General features: G+C 49.0%; 1 protein-coding gene across 1 annotated transcript; it reads right to left on the bottom strand.

Annotated features, from left to right (window-relative positions):
* Positions 1–5,755: 5,755 nt before the first annotated feature.
* On the bottom strand, positions 5,756–11,824 carry LOC148898202 (uncharacterized). Its single transcript, XM_088995945.1, has 4 exons — positions 11,687–11,824; positions 7,022–7,958; positions 6,582–6,637; positions 5,756–5,971 (listed from the first exon to the last, which is right to left on the bottom strand). The coding sequence occupies exons 2-4, from the start codon at positions 7,920–7,922 to the stop codon at positions 5,756–5,758; spliced, it is 1,173 nt and encodes a 390-aa protein (XP_088852071.1). The 5' UTR covers positions 7,923–7,958; positions 11,687–11,824.
* Positions 11,825–12,239: the final 415 nt, after the last annotated feature.

Here is a 12,239-nt window from a genome sequence, read left to right as displayed (position 1 = left end):
GACGATGGGCATCTTGGCACCCGCGCCGCAACTTGGCCATGTTGCGATGACAGAACGAGTCATGGCGTGAAGTGCAGGTGGCCAACCGCATCCGACAATGCTCCAGTAAACGGGGTGAGGCAACAAGATCAAACAAGTATCACAGATGTCTCATCTATCTTTAGTGACCATGTGACCACATGAGCTTGCGAGACCGCATACATGCACAACAGTTCACAGGCCGCTTAGGTCACCACACAGTCTATAAACTTTTAAGAGGTGTGATAAAAAGGCCACAACATCCCCTTTTCCAAGATTGGATTTTCCAACACAAACACGTCCTCCAATTAGTTTAGCGGTTACAAAACATATCTTGTTGCTCATGCTGAACCTGATTCAGTCTGGATTATTCTGTCAGAATACAGATTGCAGAAAAGTAGTGCGCATCATCGTTTTTCTTATTGTAAAATATTGTTGTTTACATAATAGCTGTTTGGAAGTGATTAATCCACTTTTAGGTTTGAATTGATCGGTATCACATTTCACTCATCTCTCTAAGTGTGGCAGATCCTCAACTTTTGTCAGCACAGGGCCATCTCTTTTCTTTATCAGCCGCACCAAAACTGACTAGTAGAGGCACTGCTGTATTTCCAAACAAACGAGTGCCCAACCCTAAAGGGAAACAAGTGAATGTCAATCCTTCATCTTTCCGATCAAGACAGATGAACATTTGGTGACTCAACTTTGAACGTTGAAACAAAAAGGCTGCTTCTCTTTATCGCTACAAGGCTGGAAAGATATAATGTCATAAAAGAATGAATGGTTTGCACTCACAGTATACAACACTTTATCCACACCATATGGCACCCATAGTGCTTTACAAAGCCTCACATTCTTTCATTCATGGGATGCTGCCACCAGGTCCACTGGGAACAAATTTAGCATTAGTGTCTTGGTCAAGGACACTTAGCGAGGTCACTCGAGTTGAGAATCGAATCTACAACCTTCAAGTTGGAAGACGACCATGCTAATGCTGAGCCAGGCCAATTCATAACACAAGAAAACCGGCATTTGCAACTTAATTTAAAGAAATTAATCATAACACCAAGAGTGGGTTAATAAAAACCACCCACCCATCCATTTTCTATGATTTGAACTCGATGTCACAGGTGAGCCGGAGCCTATCCTAGCTGAGTAGGTATATTTTACCATAGCAAGTAGAGCGGCAAGATACAACCTGGACTGATCACTCACCAGCCAGGTGCACGAAATGGTATCACATTCATGCATTCATACTCACGTTCAAATGACAGGTGATTGGGAGTCAACACAAACCTCTGAAGATGGAGGACACTGATTCGCTGTGGCGAACCCTGAAGGGAAAAGCCGAAAGGAAAAGAAGACAAAGTGACATCTCAACTCCAGTAGTGATTTTGCCAACTAAAACAACTCACCGAAGCAAGTTTCAATCAGTTGAAACGGCACGTGTGTCAGGCTATGTCTAGTGTTTTTGAAAACAAATTTCTGACAGACTGTAAGGAGCGCTTGAGCATTTAGAAAATAAGTTCATCGTAAACATTTATTTGTAGTAGTAGACCTAATGTGCATGCCTCTGGAATGTGGTAAGATCCAGTATCTCGAAAAGCGTTGCCTGAAATAATTAGAACACAGGACCCCTTGACCGTGAGGCAAAAGTTCGAACACTAGTCCAGAAGTGGAGGTCTCCAGGAAATACAGATTTTCACCAAAAAAGAAAATAAATGCTTACAGCCAGATAATGCCTTCTGAAACTAAGAAACATAATTATATAATATGAAGACCGAGCTGAACTAAAGAAGCCAAATCACAATAGAATTTCCAATTCTAAGATACAGTAAATATTGTTTGTCATACAGAAATGTGTGTTTGTTTGCTTAAGCATTTTGTGTTAGCAAGTTTCATGGAGTTTGACAAATGAGTCATAAATGGAACGTTCCCACTTGTTTATCAAGCATTTTCATTTTAACTTTCTCAGTACCACACCTCTGCAAAAAACAAAAACACCCATTCATAACTTTTCAAATACTGTGTTTCCTCATCAGTATCAGAGGTGGGCTGAAGTGCAATGTATTTGGGTCAACGGAGTGAACATGTGATTTTAGAAAAGATATGTTTTCAATGCATCATAACCATTTGTGTGCCTTCTATTCAAGCTACCAACAAAGAATCTTGCTTCAACATGTCAAACTGGCTACAGACAAGTTTGATATAGAAAGAGACACATTTAACTTTCTCTCTGTCTGGCCCCTCACACACGCACACGTGCGAGCACGCACACACTCACGCACGCACACACACTCACGCACGCACGCACACACACACACACACACACACACACACACACACACACACACACACACACACACGCACACACACACACACACACACACGCACGCACACACACGCGCACACACGCGCGCGCGCACACACACGCACACACACGCACACACACGCGCGCGCGCGCACACGCACACACACGTGCGCGCGCGCGAGAAGCCTCAGAGAGCAACACACACCCAGTGTCCGCTGCTTCTCGCGGCTGCTCCTCCTCAGTGGAAGACAAGTCCCAACAAGTCTCCTGTCTCGACTCAAAACAGGGTCTGGCTTTTTTTTGGGATGGGCCTGGATAGACTGGAAGTGAAAAAACATCCTGTCTGAGTCCAAAACAACCAAGGCAGACTGCAGGACTTCCCACTTTGATTGCGTTGAAGAGGGGGAGGACCACTGAGAGTTAATGGAAACAAATTGCTATCCCGAATAAAAATACCTTAGCTTAGCACGAAGATGGACAACAACAACATTGTTCCACAAAGCTTTTCCGGCAAACAAACTCAAGCTACTGCAGGACCAACGGTGAAATAAAATCGTCACTGTCCACATTAGGTAACGAATAATGGTGCTGTCTTGCACATGGATTCAGCGTAGAGATGAGAAAATACTTTAATTGCACTTTCAGTAAAATGGTAAATGTAAACCGTGTATAGGGTGGTGGTCGAATGACTTTGTTAATCAACATAATAGAAAACATGTTGAGTACTACATACTAACTTTTATGTCCATAATATGTAATAATGCATGCATCTCTGACATGTTGTGGAGTTGTTCAGATTCACGTCGCAAAGCAAAAGCTGTCCAACGTCTTTTCCTTCATTTTGAAATGTGTCTTATCACCACCTCCATGATTTAAAGGACAACCGACATCACTTTTTTTGTTTCCTAACTGACATCAGAAAAACGTTTTATATATAGCATCTAAAATACCCAAAACACACAGTATGATATTTTTAGTCAAATGCAAAACACCAATAAAAATGACTTAAAGTGTGATGAAACTGCAAAAATTTGAAACCAGAAGTGGCCAGTTTCGGAAGGTCCCGCCCCCTTGTTTGTGACGTCACACCAGGACGTCTTGCCTTGCTCGAGAATCAAAACAATGGCTTCAGATTCGGAGAATATGCTTTCTTGTTACTCATCCAGTTATGAATATGATTCAAATAGTTTTGAAGAGGAAAGCATACATGTTTGCAATCGATTAAAGAAGTTATTCCCTGTCATTTTGAGGTATCTGGGGGGGGGGGGGGAGAGAATGTAGCACCGAAAAGAGGCAGAAGATGGCGACAAAGCTCCGTGGAAACGGGCTGATTAAGTCCTTAAAATTTTTGTCAGCGAATATCAAATAGATGCTCGGTGGCAACACACAAGGATTCACCATCGCATTATTTATTGTCACGTCCGCTCGAGGAGTGGTGACAGGACTCAAGGGACGACGGAAGGTGGTTAAGGTCAGATCTAAAATACACGGTGGAGACAGTGATTCCAAAAACAGTCTTTACTGAGACACATAGGGCATGAACAAAAAAATAGGCAAGGTAGAGGGCAACGACCAAAACAGACCTGCGTGTGGAGGGGTGATGGGGAACTTCCTGGAATACACTGACAACAACTGAACGGTAAGGGTGGCTTTTATAGCCAGAAGGCACAATTAAGGAAATGAGGAACAGGTGCGTGAGTCAGGAGAGCCAGGAAGGGAGGGGCCCGCTCCAAGGAGAAGCGGAGGAAGAGACGGGAGGGGCACGCTCCTGGTGTCGACGAGGATGTGACAGTGCCCCCCTCTCAACGGACGCCTCTTGACGGCCCACCCGGTTTGGAGGGGTGAGCCAAATGGAATGCCCGGGTGAAAGATGGGTCGAGGATCCAGGAACGGGGGACCCACTGACATTCCTCTGGCCCATAGCCCTCCCAATCGACCAGGCTCCCCTGCCCATGCGCCTAAAGTCCAGTATCTCCCATACGGTGTAGACCGGGCCGTCGTCCAACATCCGGGGGGGCGGGTGTAGGAGCTAGGGTGCTGGTCTCCACTGGCTTGAGAAGGGAAACGTGGAAGACCGGGTGGATCCTCATCCTAGGTGGCAGCCGGAGCTTCACCGAGACCGGGCTGAGGATGGCCTCGATGGGGAATGGACCTGTGAAGCGTGGGCCCAGTTTGGCCGAAGTCCCGGCCAACCGGAGGTCCCTTGTGGACAGCCACACCTCCTGCCCGACCCGGTATTTGGGTGCCTGGCGGCGACGACGAGCCGTGACCAGTTGGTTCCGGGACGCCGTGCGCACCAAGGCGGCCCTGGTCTCCTTCCACACTTGATGGGCCCGTCTCAGGTTGTGTTCAATGGACGGGACTTCCACCTGGCCCTCCTGGGTGGGGAACAGAGGTGGCTGATAACCACAGGCGGACATGAACGGGGACCGACCTGTGGCTGTGGAGACCAGGGTGTTGTAGGCGTACTCCACCCAGGGCAAGTGGAGGGCCCTGACGCGGGACGGTGAAGGCACACACACCGGAGCTGCCTCCAGGTCCTGGTTCTTTCTCTCCGTCTGGCCGTTGGTCTGGGGATGGTAGCCAGACGACAGGCTCGCCGACGCCCCTAGGGACCAACAGAAACGTTTCCATACCTTGGACACGAACTGCGGTTCCCGGTCCGACACGATGTCCCCCAGAATCCTGTGGAGACGGACGACGTGGTTAACCAGGAGTTGAGCCGTCTCGATGGCGGACGGCAACAAACATCATGTAACAAAGAGGGTACAGAAAGTGCTTAAGAATGAATGTCTCTCTGTGTCTTTGTGTTGTCATGTTATTTGTTATTTAGTTTTTTTTTGTTCTTTTGACTTCAAGACGGCACCGCGAGAGTGGCTGCCTTTCCAGCAGCTCCTGTGTTTTGCTTTTCTATTTTCATTTCTTTCATAACTTTTCTGCTGTGAAATGTAAATTTCTCCACTGCGAGACTAATAAAGGCAAATCATATCCAATCCAATCCAACCTGGTTAACGGGATGAAGTGGGCCGACTTGGAGAATCGGTCCACAACGTTGAGAACGACCGTCTTGCCACGGGACGGGGGGAGACCTGTAACGAAGTCGACGGAGATATGGGACCAGGGTCGGGAGGGAACCGGTAGTGGCTGGAGAAGTCCCGCCGGGGGTTGGTGGGAGGCCTTCCCACAGGCGCAGGTTAGGCACGCCTTCACGAAGGCCGTGACGTCCCTCCTGTACTCCGGCCACCAGAACCGCTGGGCGATGAGCTGGATCATCCTGTTGACCCCCGGGTGACAGGCGACCCTGGAGGTGTGCCCCCAGAGTAGCACCTCAGTGCGTAGCGCCGAGGGGACGAACAGGCGATCCACTGGGCAGCACCACTTGAGGATGGGATTACCCCCCCCCCCAGGGCCTCCTGGACTTTCCTCTCAACCTCCCACCGCAGGGCGCCCAGTGTTGCGCCGGTAGGATGTTGGCGACGGCCTCCTCCCTCTCTGCCGGTTCGTGGATGCGAGATAGGGCGTCAGGTTTGGTGTTTGCGACCCTGGGCAGTAGGTGAGAGTAAAGTTGAATCGCGTGAGGAACAGCGCCCATCGGGCCTGCCGTGAGTTGAGTCTCTTGGCGGACTGAATGGTGGCCAGGTTCTTGTGATCGGTAAATACGGTGAAGGGGTGTTTGGCCCCCTCAAGCCAGTGGCTCCACTCCTGCAGCGCCAGGATGACCGCCAACAGTTCCCGGTTACCCACGTCATAGTTGGCTTCTGCGGGGCTGAGCCGGCGGGAGAAGAAGGCGCATGGGTGGAGTTTCTGGTCGACCGGGGAGCGCTGAGGTAGGTACCGCCCCCACTCCGGACTCAGATGCGTCAACTTCGACCGCGAACGCGAGGTCCGGATCAGGGTGACGTAAGACTGGGGTGTTGGAAAAGGCTTGCCGGAGGCGGTTAAACGCCCCCTCTGCGTCGGGTATCCACCTGAATGGGACTTTGGTGAAGTGGGAAGTGAGGTTAGTGAGGGGGAGTCCCTTCTGACTATAACCGCGGATAAAGCCGCGGTAGAAATTGGCAAACCCCAAAAATCGTTGGAGCTGTTTGTGCGCCTTCGGGGTTGGCCACTCTACCACCGCTTTGGTTTTGGTGGGATCGGCCCGGAGCTGCCCCTGCTCCACGACGAACCCCAGAAAAGACAGAGAGCGGACATGGAACTCGCACTTCTCTGCCTTCACGTAGAGCCGGTTTTGCAGGAGCTGCGCCAGGACCCGTCGGACGTGCTGCTGGTGTTCTTCTGGAGATTTGGAGAAAATGAGGATGTCATCTAAGTAAAGAAACACAAAGACGTTGATAAAGTCCCTGAGCACATCGTTAATGAGGTTTTGGAGTACGGCGGAGCTTTGGTGAGTCCGAACGGCATCACCAAATATTCAAAATGCCCCATGGGTGTTTTGAATGCGGTTTTCCACTCGTCCCCCTCTCTGATGCGAACCAGGTGATAAGCACTTCGTAGATCCAATTTCGTAAAAATGGTCGCCGATTGAAGAGGCGCGAAGGCTGAATCCATGAGGGGGAGAGGGTATTTGCTGGGAATGGTGATGTCGTTCAGACCCCGATAATCGACACACGGACGCAGGGATCTGTCTTTCTTTTCAATAAAGAAGAACCCTGTGCCGAGCGGGGAACGCGAGGCTCGGATAAGTCCCGCCGCAAGGGAAGAGTATGTGTAGTCCCAGTAGTGGAGCCCCTGGCTGCAGTTCAATGGTGCAGTCATACGGTCGGTGGGGTGGCAGGGATTGCGCGTTGTCTTTGCTGAACGCCTCCCGCAAGTCATGGTAACAATGTGGCACGCCCTCGAGACAAATCTCTTCGGGCGGGCCACCGTGGGAGCGGTCTCGCCCTGCCGTAGCCGACCGTAGGCAATTGGCATAGCAGTAGGGGCTCCAACCCTGTATGGTGGGACCCTCCCAAGAGATGGAAGGGTCATGGGTACTGAGCCACAAGAGGCCCAGTACTAACGGCACGTTGCGGGAGGGCATAACCAGGAATTGGCGATGTTCAACATGGTTACCAGTTAACCTGAGTTCAAGTGGTGCCGTGATGCGGGTAACCTTGGCCAGTAGTCGACCATCAAGGTCGCTAATCTCCTTGGGGGTTTGGAGAATCTCGAAGTCGCAGCCCGATGATTCGGCCAGTTGGGGGTCGATGAAGCACCCATCTGCCCCCGAATCCACTAGCGCCCGTATAGCTTGGGAGTTGGACGGGCTGAATAATTTGCCGTCCAATTCCAATCGTGTGACGGGCACCGTCCTCGATGCCTCCGATGGCCGCCGCGGTCGCCGTCTGGCCGGGGACTTGCGGGTGCTGGAGGTCTTGGGCGGGGGTCCTTGGGTGTGGCGACCCCCGGGGTTGGCTCGATCGCCCCCGCTCCCCACCTGCAGCAGCTCGGGGAACTCCTCCTGGCGTCGCGCCTGCTCATTGCCGTCGGGCGTGGTCGTCCGCTGCTCGTGTCCGGGTTCGCCGGACCGCTGGGTATCTTGCTCCTCCTGCCGCTCCCGGAGGCGAGGGTCTAGGCCAGGGGTCGGCAACACGCGGCTCCGGAGCCGCATGTGGCTCTTTCACTCCCCTGCTGCGGCTCCCTGCGGCTTTAGAAAATAAATAATGAGTATTTAATTTAATGTATATTATTTTAGTTCGTTCGTTTTTAAAATGTAATTCCAAATTTGAAGATTATGGTGATTATAAATAATACAAAATAAAACGTATTCAGTTTTTTTGTCGCTCATAATATACGTCACAACCATAGACAGTGGACGTATATCCGGTCACAACCGCCAAATTGCGCACGATTTCTTGAATTTTTCGACCCCCGGGTTGGCCAACTATGGATAAATCTAAGAAAAGAAAAGTGTCTGAAGAAAACAGAACGTTTAATGATACGTGGGCAGATTCGTTCGCCTTCACTGCTGACGAGACGGGTTTACCGGTATGCTTAATATGTAATGAGAATTTAGCAAACAGCGGACAAACTTGTGTTCAAAACATGGGATGCTATCCCCGACATTTATGTGAACATGAAAAATGCTTTTGGAGTCCTGTCGATCTTCGGATCCACATACATATGTGAGCAGGTCTTTTCCAACATGAACTACATTAAAAACAGACATCGCTCACGCCTGACAGACGACAGTTTACAGTCCTGTGTGAAGATGAAGGTAATGTCATACAGCCCTGATGTGCAGAGGTTTTGCGCTGAGGTGCAGGAGCAGAAATCACATTAACCAGGTGATAAATATTGTATTTGCCATTTTGCAAATATTCTTTTTTTCAAATAGACATTGAGTATTATATTTGAAAGTAATCTTCAACCCAACGTCTTTTTTTCGGAGTTTAAAATGTTTTTGTTGCGTGCAGAAATGTAATTTCGCTTCTCTGTAACAGTTCATTGATTCATAAATGCAACACACTATAGTTTGTTTATGCATATATAAAGGTACAAAACGATGATGAAAAGATGCAGTGTTGTCTTCATTTTAAATGTCAAAAGGATTTTGTTGCTCCCAGTGTTTTCTTTTCTGTGGGAAATTGGTCCAAATGGCTCTTTGAGTCGTAAAGGTTGCCGACCCCTGGTCTAGGCAGATGACTACGTCGATCATTTCGCTGAGGGAAGTGCCCGCGTCGCGGGTGGTCAGCTCATCCTCGAGAGCGGCGCTCAGTCCGCGACGAAACACTACTCTCAGCGCTCGATCGTTGTAGCCGCTCCGGGCAGCCTGGATGCGGAAGTCGATGGAGTACTCAGCGGCCGAACGCGTCCCTTGCACACATTCGAGAAGGAGTCCCTCGGCCTCGCACTCTGTGACTGGGTGGTGGAACACTTGGCGAAGCTCGGCCACAAAGTCCGGGTAGGAACTGCAAAGTCCGGGCCGGGACTCCCGGATGGCCAATACCCATGACTCGGCCTGGCCCGTGAGCAGGTTGGTGATGAATGCCACTTTAGCCTCATCGCTAACGAAGGCGGAGGGTTGTTGTTCAAAAACCAACGAGCACTGCATCAAGAATTGAGCACAGCGCCCGGTTCGTCTTCGTAGCGTGAGGGGTGTGGCAGTGAGGGCTCGCGACTACTCACGGGGGGGGGGGGGGGGGGGAGGTGGCCGTAAGGTTAGCGAGTCGTGTTCGACCTCCTGTAGGCGTTGAGCCAGCGAGGACGCGATGTGGCGGTTCTCCGCGATCGCTTGCGCCAGCTGGCTCGAATGCTCCGCCTGATGGGCTAAGGCAGATACGAATTTGTCTCCACCGGCGAGATCCATAGTTGGTCGGTGTATTATGTCACGTCCACTCGAGGAGTGGTGACAGGTTCCATTGTTGTCCTCTGTGGAGAAACACTGGGAAACTGATTGCTGCATAGAACTCGTCGCCACTTGGGACCATAGCATGGAACACCGGATCTGAAACGTTGCTAATGGTGGCTAGGCTACCGAGGAAGGACCTCAAGAGGGGTGAGGCCTAGAAACACTTGGAAAAGATCTCCTTCTTCAGTTTCACCTCAGAGGAGACTTTATTATGATTTAAGAATTGGAAGGGATGCTATTCTTGCCTTTTTTTGCTTGTGAATTCCCCCTGAAACCGTTTATTAAAATCAGTTTGCATTCAAACCTGTCGCCCATTGCACTCCTTGTCCTGTCCCGCTGAGAGCTAACCTCTCATGACATCACTATATATATCAGTGACGTGGAGTCAGGGGAGGCAGGTGAGGCATCATGGAAAGCTGTCATGGAAATATCAAATGAAAAAATAAATTAAACAGATATATGTATTTAGTGATTTGTACTTTAAAGGATTGGATTTGCCTTTATTAGTCTCGCAGTGGAGAAATGTACATTTCACAGCAGCAACGTTATGAAAGAAATGAAAGTAGAAAAGCAAAACACAGGAGCTGCTGGAAAGGCAGCCACTCTCGCGGCGCCGTCTTGAAGACAAAAGAACCAAAAAAAAAAACAAGTAACAAATAACATGACAACACAAAGACACAGACATTCATTCTTAAGCACTTTCTGTACCCTCTTTGTGACATAAAGCAGTTCAAGATGAAAGAGGAGGAGGAGAGGATCAAAGCGTCTCTTCACCAGTGGATCAGGGACATCATGGTGGAATGTGCACGTCGACTACAAGCTAAATGTTGAAAGCAAACACGCAGCTGTAGCATCCATTGACGAAAAGAGATTGTCTCACATCTCCTGTCCCCCATAAATCAGCTTCAATTCCATCCCGCGACAATTCCATATACGCATTGGTGCTCTGCCCTGACGCTCCTTTCTTCTTATTGCGGGCTCCTCAAGCCATGCATCCATCCAGCCGCAGACTGTCCAACAGCACCGACCTTCCACTGAACAAAGCGGGGCTGTGAAGATGCTGCCCATTACAGGCGCAAAAAAGCACAATGGCCCCTGTGGTGTCCAGCGATGGCAGTCGAATGGCACCGACATTCCTCCCATTCAAAAACAGTACTGGCATATTCATGCTGCCGAAAAGGCGCAACCGCTCAGCACAGTCTCCTCCTTGATGAATGCCGTGGTCAAAAATGCTGAAAAACAATCTGTATCCGTTCCACACGATGCACAACAACACAAAGTGACAAAAGAAAATACAAAAACAAGACAAAAACAACAAAAAAAGCAAGGCTCATCAGAGCACTTGCTGACGGCTGCCTACTCGGGCGCCATCTTGGACTCCTTCTGGTCCATTTTACTTCACCGTTTTAGGATTTTTTTCAAAATCGCTGAATTTTCACATTTACCGTTCAAATACTAAGTAGAGACGAGCGGTGAGGCAGCAGCCGGCTGAGCCTCACCATGGATTGCGCAATCACTATGCTTACTGTGCTGGCTTGCTCTGCAGTGAGACTGCATTGCTATCCTTCTGCATTTCGTTATTAAAGCATTCAAACACGTTTAGTATATGAACTAAATTTCTACAGTTTAGCTGGTGTATATAATGTAGTCATTGTACATTATAAACACTGTACTACAGTGTTTATTTTGTTTTATTTTTATCAAATCGCTGTGCATAGGTGAGGCAAACAGTTCCCCCGCCTCATGACAGGGGGCGCTTGTGATTCCAGAGATACTTCCGACTCCACGTCTGCAGAATAATAGAATTGGAGACAGAAAGCTACAGTAAACAGTTAGCGAGTAAAGTGCAACCCTGCAGTCATTTTTTCGTGTTGCTTGGCCTCACTTTCAGAATGGAGGATTACATATCTAAATTGAAACAATTTTCTAAACTGGACTTTCAATCGAAGCAGGAGGTAATAATTAAAGGAAGACCAACACCGGAGCCAAAAGGTTTGCTTCAGACAACGGGACACAATACTCACTCTTTTCAGGTTTTTTTCTGGTACACACGAAAAGGCTGGCTGTGTGGATGTCCAGCAAGAAACCGCCTTTACTGCTTTTCCTGCCTTCTGTTCTCAACTTGTGACAATGTCTGGACTCAAATGGGATATTGCGACCTGAAATATCGATATAACCGGACTATCGATATATCCGATCCTGCGGCATGTAAATTTTCTCCTTGCGTTCATAGAAATAGTATCATAATAAGCAGTACTATCGATATAACCGATATCGATATAACGAGACTTTACTGTATGTATGTAAAATCATATCTGTAGACTAGGCAAAAAGGATTTAAACATACATTTGGTAACACGTGGAATAGATCAGATTGTGGGAGTTTGCTGTTCCCTAGTCTGTCCCTTGAAGGGCTCACTAAAATGACAATACCAGAGTTGCAATCATGGTTGGAGAGCCATCCTCTTCCTGAGTCCCGTAAATTGTGCGGACGGGGCGCGGCGTAAGGGTGTGATGATCCCCAATGGCCCGAGACTGACAGGGGCCCAAGAAAATAGTGGACATCAAGTGGCCCAA

Source organism: Hippocampus bargibanti, linkage group LG05 (genome assembly GCF_051943395.1).
Source record: "Hippocampus bargibanti isolate YZ-2025 linkage group LG05, ASM5194339v1, whole genome shotgun sequence".
In the NCBI taxonomy this organism is placed as follows: domain Eukaryota; kingdom Metazoa; phylum Chordata; class Actinopteri; order Syngnathiformes; family Syngnathidae; genus Hippocampus; species Hippocampus bargibanti.
The sequence above is the reverse complement of the archived record's forward strand: the minus strand, read 5'-3'. Positions and strand labels throughout refer to the sequence as shown.

Coding starts and splice junctions, on each gene's coding strand:
- LOC148898202 (XM_088995945.1), bottom strand. CDS start 7,922: ATGCGGCTCCGGAGCCGCGTGTTGCCGACCCCTGGCCTAGACCCTCGC. Junction 6,638..7,021: donor ACACATACTCTTCCCTTGCG/GCGGGACTTATC, acceptor TTCTTTACTTAG/ATGACATCCTCATTTTCTCC. Junction 5,972..6,581: donor ACCAGCAGCACGTCCGACGG/GTCCTGGCGCAG, acceptor ACCGATCACAAG/AACCTGGCCACCATTCAGTC.